Raw genomic sequence first — 7,174 nt, 5'->3', positions numbered from 1 at the left:
GGTTATGATTTCCTCCACCTAGTGCCCAGTAGGACCTGCTACCTGCTCCCCTTGGAACATTTCACCATATTCTTCACGAGGCTCTAAGATGCTGAGGAGGGAACCAGGAAAGGGATGTGGGAAAGCGGGACATTTTGACATCATCAAGGAGTTGGGCACAGCAAAGAACAAAGGAACAAGACAGGCAATGAATCTGCACAAAATCGCTTCTTTTATTTTTGTGTTATTTAAATCACTGTGTATCCTATCATATTGGAAACAGGCACCATATTCAGGTTTCCTTTACTTTTGTGAGACAGGACATGCCTCCTAGCTGTCTGACATGACTGCAGTTGTGTCTTCATGTCCTCTGCCTCAGCGAGCTTGAGGCCAGGCTCTCAGCAATCCTGTCCTGGAGGGAGGGATGGCCAGGAAGCAGTGAACAGGAAAGTAAACGGTAGCCTGAGCGTAACTATATGCTGGTAGCAGTAAGCCTGCAGGTGGATGTCCCAGACCTGGGCAGTGGCCCAGCCATTTCATCAGGACCGGCTTCGTTTTCCACGGTGCCATCTCAGCGTGCTTGCTGACCTCATGCTTGTCACTTCAGAGTTCAAGGTGGCTGCCTCAGTGTCTGAAATTACACTTTCAGCCCTGCTTCCTGAGAATAAAGGGGGAAAGCATGCCCGCTGTTTATGCAGTAAACAAATTACCCCCAGAAGCCTTGCCAGCAGGTTTCTCCTCCTAGCTCTCTAGGCAAAATTGAACAATGTGGCCACCCCAAGCTGTAAAAGAACTCGGGGACAGAATGAGGCACACGTGCACCAGATTACTCTGACGTAGAGCAATGATTCAGCTCCTGGGACTGGCTGACTTCAGCATCCCTGGACGGCACTTCTCCCTTTTGGTACCCCAAGTCAAGAAGTGAGCCTTGGGATGGAAACCTAGCGGTAGGTTACAGCCTAGGTGCAATGTCTCATTGGAGTGATCGTGGACGAGGATCCTATCCTGTTGTTATCGGTCACCTTAGAATTGTTACGAGATCCCAGGCACCGATTTAAACTATTCAAACTCAGAGGAGGCTGATTGGTACACTTTAATCTGTACACTTAGAGTGAAACATCGATTTAAATAAGAACTCAATGGGGTTACCTGCTCTGGCTCTGAAGCCACCCTTCTACTGCATCTAATAGAAGGGTAGCTTCAGAGCTTCTGGTCTGCACACCACACTCCTCAAAGCTCACTGTTCGGCTCTGCAGATAAAGGCAGCAATGATGCAAGACTGGGCCATGGAGTAGGAGCTTCCTCCTCCTGTCTGCTTCCTGTCTGCTTGCAGTTCCTGTGTAGCTCAGCCCAATGCTTCTTCACTCCAGTAGCCGTAGCTGAGCCCAGGGGGCGGTTTTTCTAAAACAGAGAGAACCAGCTTGGCCAGGTCTCCCTCAAAGACCCCAGCACCAGCAGCACCTGCCCTGCTCCTCTGTTTCTCAACTGTAATGCTCTTGATCTCGTTTTCGTTCCCCCGGCTGTAGAAGTGGTAGCTGCTTCCTGTAGTTGTACATCTGTGACACCAGTTTTCTTTTTACCCTTCCAGTTATTTAGGTATCAACTTCTTATGTGCTAATCTTTATGTTAAATTCTCTGTTCAGGTAATTGGTGTGATTTCTGTCTTCTGATTGGACTTGACTCAGTAGAGTTGTCATGAAGAGAGACAGCCAAAGGCACAGTCCTTATGAAATAAACACTCTGGCTTCCCTTCTCCTAACCTGCCTAGTGTAGCAGAAGACACCTTGCCACGCCTCTAAAGGACCAGAAGGGCAGATCCCGTCTGACTAGGAGCCTGAGCATCACATTTTTTCAGGGCCCCCTTTCAAAGCAGAGGACTTCTCTCAAGCAAGAAGCATACCCAGGCCTAACTATCACCACCCACTCCCAAAAGCATGGCACCAGGGAAAGAACCATTAAAAGTCATGGTGGGGCCCTGGCTGGGTGGCTAAGTTGGTTGGAGCATCGTCCTGTACACCGAAAGGTTGCGGGTTTAATCCTTAGTCCAGGCCCATACAGGAGGCAACAGATCAATATCTCTCTCTAAAATCAATACAAACATATCCTCGGGTGAGGATTAAAAAAAAAATGATGGGTAGGGGTCAGGAATATATTTCAAGGGAGGAAAATCTAAAGGCCAGGAATCTCAAGAGACTAAATCCAAAGAGATGTGAAATCAAAACCCAATATTTTAATCCCTTTGTCCTCTCTCCAAAAGCTTGACTTTTCGTAACATGCCTTGTACTTTATCAAAATTAGCTCTCTTTTTTGAGGATGGGGTACCCTCATCCTAAAGAATGTTACGCAGAGTCTACTCTGCAGCAAAAGCTACTGGTGAGAAACGAGTGTGGTGACCACCAGAGTGAGGGAAGCCGGATGATCTTTAGCAACAATCTCCACATCACAAATCTTGTGTCTAACAAATTGAGGGGAAAATTCATGTGCCCTCATTCCTAAATAGCATAGAAAGAACATACAAATCATACAAATCCTTATTTTTTTTAAAAGAAAAGCTTTTCTTTTTCTAGATTCTGAGTTCCATAAGCTTCATCAAGCTGTTTTATTACAACACATTTTTGAATAACACAACCTCAAATTTTCCCTCTCAAAGTATTTCTTAGAAACTACTAACATTTTATTTTTGCTTTTTGAAGCATACAGGGAGTCATTTAATGGTAAGAGCTATCATTTTTTGAGCTGACCATGAGTCAGGCATATTAGTTCGGAAAACCTAAAGTAACAGTGTGTTAACAAGTGAGTTTTATTTTTCCCCCATGTAATCAGCCCAGGGCTAGTAAGGCAGCTCCATATCAAACAAGGAAAGACTTGCTCCCTACTGTTAAGGAAACTTAGAAGTTAAACACATCACTTCTGCTTACATCCCATTGATCAGAATTAGTCACACAGTCACACCAAGCTGCAAGGGAGGCTGGGAATGAAGTTTTAGTCTTGACTTTGAAAGAGTTAGCATCTACTCAGAAGTCCTGTCATATGGTATAAAATTCAGTACACGTAGAAAGACTCTCAAGAAGAAATTTTGCAACAAATTCACTACAGAAGAAAGCTGAATTCAAGAACAGCTTGGTTTTTAAATAAGCGCTGAAACATTCAAGAAAAATAAGAGGAGCCATTATCTAGGTAAAGTTTGATAACATCAATTTTTAAAAGATACAAAGCTTTATAATGATTATTTAGAATCAAACTTTAAAAATACATAAGCAGACCTAGCTGGTTGGGCTCAGTGGATAGAGTGTCGGCCCACGGACAGAAGGGTCCTGAGTTCCATTCTGGTCAAGGGCACAGACTTGGGTTGTAGGCTCCATCCCAGGGCCCGGTCAGGGTGTGTGTGGGAGGCAACCAATCAATGTGTCTCTTTCACATTAATGTTTCTCTCTCTCCCCCCGTCCCTTCCACTCTCGCTAAAAAAAAGTAAATGAAAAAAATTATCCTGGGGGTGGGGGGGAGGCGGGATTAGCCAAAAAATAAAATAAAATACATAAGCAAGTGATAATTGTAGTTAATGACCACATTAACATAAAATTGAATGCTACAACTCAACTTTCAATAATTATGAGATAATTAAAATTATGCTGTCAGCTAAAAATGTTTTTAATTCTTTATAATGTATCTCTTTTCATAGCAATACTAACAAAGTATTTTTTAAAATATATTTTTATTGATTTCAGCGAGGAAGGGAAAGGGAGAGAGAGAGAGAAACATCAATGATGAGAGAGAATCATTGATCGGCTGTCTCCTGCACACCCCCTACTGGGGATCAAGCCTGCAACCCAGGCATGTGCCCCTGACCAGAATCAAACCCGGGACCCTTCAGTCCATAGGCCGACGCTCTATCCACTGAGCCAAACCAGGCAGGGCCTAACAAAGTATTTTTAACAGATCGTTAAAAACATAATCTACACAATATATTTTACTTGAAATGTACATATCCAAAAATCCAAAGTTAAATAAAGATGTGTAATTGTGAGACCCTACATCATTTCATTAGTGAAAACGTTACGGGTAGAATGAGGAACAATAAAGACAATGAGATGGAAAAATGCTGGCGTGGATGTCAGTTTTATCACTTAGAGGAAATTACCTACCTGTCTGGGCCTCACTTTCTAAATCTTTATGAACTGAGAAGTCTGAGCTTATGGATATCAAGCCCTATTATGAGGCAGAGCTTATTTAAGGAATTTTCTAAGGGAACTTGTCCAGGAAAAGTTAGTCGAATGAAGCAAGATCGTTTGAAACCAGGAAATCTGATTCACCTTAGAATAAAAATTGTCCTTACAAATATAGTCCAATTTCCAAAATTGTTAGTTCATGTGTGTTTGTGTGTGTGTGCGCATAAGACTAGCATTTCCCAAGTTTTCACGGTCCTCAGAACAGCAACATGTCTAGGTCCACAGTGATGGCCAGTGTCTGGCCCCAGGAATCACTGCACTCCTCGTTTCTGCAGTCTCCCTGCAGATATGTGCGGTCATAGCAATGTACGTGACCATGAACCCTCTCCTTTCCAGAAGTATCTTCAGGGATTACTTTTCAGGAGTGTGCTTTGGTATTATTGACTCAGGCTAACTACAAATATTACACAGATGAATGCATTTTCTGACCAATCAAGCCAGAATGCACTCGTCTTTTAGGCATTTCTCCCAAAAAACATTTACTCTGGTTCCTCTCAATAAATAATAACCCATGCATTCATTTGTGTATTTAATCAGACCATGGCCCTGTGTTTAGAAAGGATTTTAAATGAAGGAAAACTATGTTGGCCCAGGAGGAACAATGTCTATTAAACCCCTTGTCTATCTTAAGACTAGAGAATTTGGGAATTCATGATTTCTGAGTACATGCAATAAAATATTCATGTTCATCAACATTTTAGACATAACTGTGTTATCAAGTTAATTAAAAAAAAAAATCTGAACTCCAATAATTCTCAGTTATGTGCCCAAATACTTGTGGTGCTTTAAAGAGAAAAGTACAAGTCCCTTCCCTCCATTCCACACCCCTTCTGATTTAATAGGTCCGGAGGTGGCTCAGACATCTGTAATTTTTAAAGCCCTGTATGTGATTGTGACAGGCAGCCATGACTGAAATCCTGCGCTTTATAAATCACAGAAGCTGTGACCCTTCAGGATGCTTGGGTGCATAGGGCTGCATGGCGTGGTGGAAGTAACGCTGTCACAGGCATGGGACTCGGCAGCTGGGTAATTTTGGACGGATCACTTAAACCTCTTTGAGCCTTAACATGCTGTTCACAAAGAGGATAATGTCTGCAGCAGATATAAACATCACATGTTCATAAAAACACATGGAAAATTAGGAGTTTCACAACTTTTAACATAGTACTTAATGCTTTCTTTCTCCCCATGGAGTGCCTTCTCCCTTCCTTGCATGTAAGAAAATATCTGTTCCTCCAACTGAGTAGGAAGTTTAAATCCCTGAGGCCTTGCCTGCCCCAGCTCCCCGAGACCGCGGTCTCGGTCCCACCACACTCCCCACCTGGCAGGCCCTCCCCCTGCTGGTCCTCCGCAAGCTCCTGCGGAATCAGGGCAACCTTTCATTTTGTTGGCCACGGTGAGCCAAAGTGCTATCACTCCAGCCTTGAAGGCAGAAGTTGCCCTTACAATCCCAGTTACCTGTTTGCTCTTTTTCAAAGGCTGCATCTTTTTTCTTCCGTGTACTTTAGCTGTGGAACTCACACAGGAGAACAGAGGGGGGGAGGGCTGCTGAGATCTGCCTCGCAATCACTACACAAGTGACCATTTATTAGGTCTTATATGTGCAGGCCCCTGGCAGCCCCTGGCGAGACACGATTTCATTCTCTCAACCATCCACAACACACAGAGTATCATTATCCCCGTTGGACAGTTATTAGGTCCAGAGGACTCGTGCAATTAGCCCGGGCAGGTCAAGGTCAGGGGGTGGAGCCAGGACTCCAGTGCAGATCTCACTCCGGAGCCCCAAATCTGAACCTCTGGGCGCACCCGCTTCATTTGAAGAGGCTCTGACCGCTGCCGTCCCGGGGGTGTGCCAGGAGCACGCAACCTGCAGGACGTCGGTCCTCCCACCTGACAGCGAACACAGTACAGCGGGAACTGCGATCTGACTGGAGGGTGGAAGCTTCGTCCGAGAACCACTTCCTCTTGGCGATTCGGGCACCAACATGAATCCCAAAGTACCTCTGAACCGCCCGCGGGCATTCCGCAGCCCGGCCCGGCCCGTCGCCGCGCTCTCCCGCCGCGGCCCGAGGACACCTGCCAGCCCCGGGGCGGAGGCGCGGGCCCGCCGCCCGCTGCGGTCCCTTCCGGAGCCCGCAGCCTCCCGAGCGCCTCGCGTTTCCCGAAAGTCCCTCCGGCCTCCACTTTCCGTCCAGCAGTCTCGCGCAGGTCCCGGTCCCCGCGTATCCAAGTGCAGCCCTTTACTTCCGCGTCCCACTCCGGAAGTGACGCACCGGAAGCCCCTTTCGTGTACGGGGCGGGGAAGGAAGATGGCGGCGCCCAGCAGCCGGTGAGGAGAGAGGACACGGGGCCCCCGGAGAGCGGCCAGGCTCGTGTGTGATGGCCACCTCCCCGCACACTCTCTCCGCACGCCTCCTGACAGGTACTGCACCGCCCTCGGGCACGGCTTTGGGGAAAATTCCCCTGTTTTTGGCACGTACTCTACCTGGTTGGGGCTGGCTGCAACCTTGGGAGCCCTTGGCGAGGTCGGCTGAGGTCGGTGGGGGTGTGACCTTTGGAGGAGCCCGAAGCGGAGGGGCCGCGGAGCTGGGGTCTGGGCTGGCTCTGCGGTGCAGGTGGCGCCCCGCGCCCCGTCCCGCCCCGAGGGCCGCTGTCTCTGCTCCTGTTGGTTTGCACCGCGTGGAGGCTGGAGAGAGGACATAGCGGAACCTTCGCGCTCCCCGGGCCCCCTGGCGCCCCGAGCCTCCGTGCTTGGCCGCCGGCAGTCCGGACGGGGGAGCGCTGTGCCCCGCTCGCAGCCTTCCTGCGATGTGGAGGGTCGCGGTGCTGCGACGATAATGAAAACGGCGATGACAGCTGCAGGCAGCGGGCCGCAGCTTGACTCGTAGCTTCGTGCCATTCCGCGTGGCCCCTGTTGCAACCCTCCCGCTGGAAAAGCCTGTAACAGCCTCATGTTGACGGTGGAGTGC

General features: G+C 47.8%; 2 protein-coding genes across 6 annotated transcripts in view; one reads left to right on the top strand and one right to left on the bottom strand.

Annotated features, from left to right (window-relative positions):
* Nucleotides 1–201: 201 nt before the first annotated feature.
* On the bottom strand, nucleotides 202–6,944 carry LOC138993675 (uncharacterized). 5 transcript variants are annotated; one of them, XR_011468333.1, is made up of 3 exons: nucleotides 5,664–6,944; nucleotides 1,129–1,380; nucleotides 202–637 (listed from the first exon to the last, which is right to left on the bottom strand). XR_011468333.1 is itself a non-coding variant. In XM_070392943.1 (2 exons), the coding sequence occupies exons 1-2, from the start codon at nucleotides 6,904–6,906 to the stop codon at nucleotides 519–521; spliced, it is 1,014 nt and encodes a 337-aa protein (XP_070249044.1). In that variant the 5' UTR covers nucleotides 6,907–6,944; the 3' UTR covers nucleotides 202–518. The 5 variants fall into 5 exon arrangements, 2 of the variants coding, with proteins under 2 accessions (XP_070249044.1, XP_070249045.1); XR_011468332.1 differs by having other exon boundaries at nucleotides 202–1,380; XR_011468334.1 differs by lacking the exon at nucleotides 1,129–1,380.
* Nucleotides 6,504–7,174, top strand: part of COX10 (cytochrome c oxidase assembly factor heme A:farnesyltransferase COX10) — a 112,374-nt gene continuing 111,703 nt past the window's right edge. The window contains exon 1 of the mRNA XM_070392942.1: nucleotides 6,504–6,627. Coding sequence (XP_070249043.1) covers nucleotides 6,585–6,627 — 43 coding nt within the window. The 5' untranslated portion in view covers nucleotides 6,504–6,584. The remainder of the gene's footprint in view (nucleotides 6,628–7,174) is intronic.

The sequence above is a fragment of the Myotis yumanensis genome, unplaced genomic scaffold, assembly GCF_028538775.1.
Source record: "Myotis yumanensis isolate MYYU_CA2020_CCGP unplaced genomic scaffold, mMyoYum1.0.hap1 SCAF_16, whole genome shotgun sequence".
In the NCBI taxonomy this organism is placed as follows: domain Eukaryota; kingdom Metazoa; phylum Chordata; class Mammalia; order Chiroptera; family Vespertilionidae; genus Myotis; species Myotis yumanensis.
The sequence above is the reverse complement of the archived record's forward strand: the minus strand, read 5'-3'. Positions and strand labels throughout refer to the sequence as shown.

Excerpts from the sequence above, each read along its gene's own strand:
- LOC138993675 (XM_070392943.1), bottom strand. The coding sequence starts at position 6,906 with ATGTCCTCTCTCCAGCCTCCACGCGGTGCAAACCAACAGGAGCAGAGA. Across the intron at positions 638-6,011 it reads AGCCTCTTCAAATGAAGCGG|GAAGCAGGGCTGAAAGTGTA; the intron begins GTGCGCCCAGAG and ends CTTTATTCTCAG.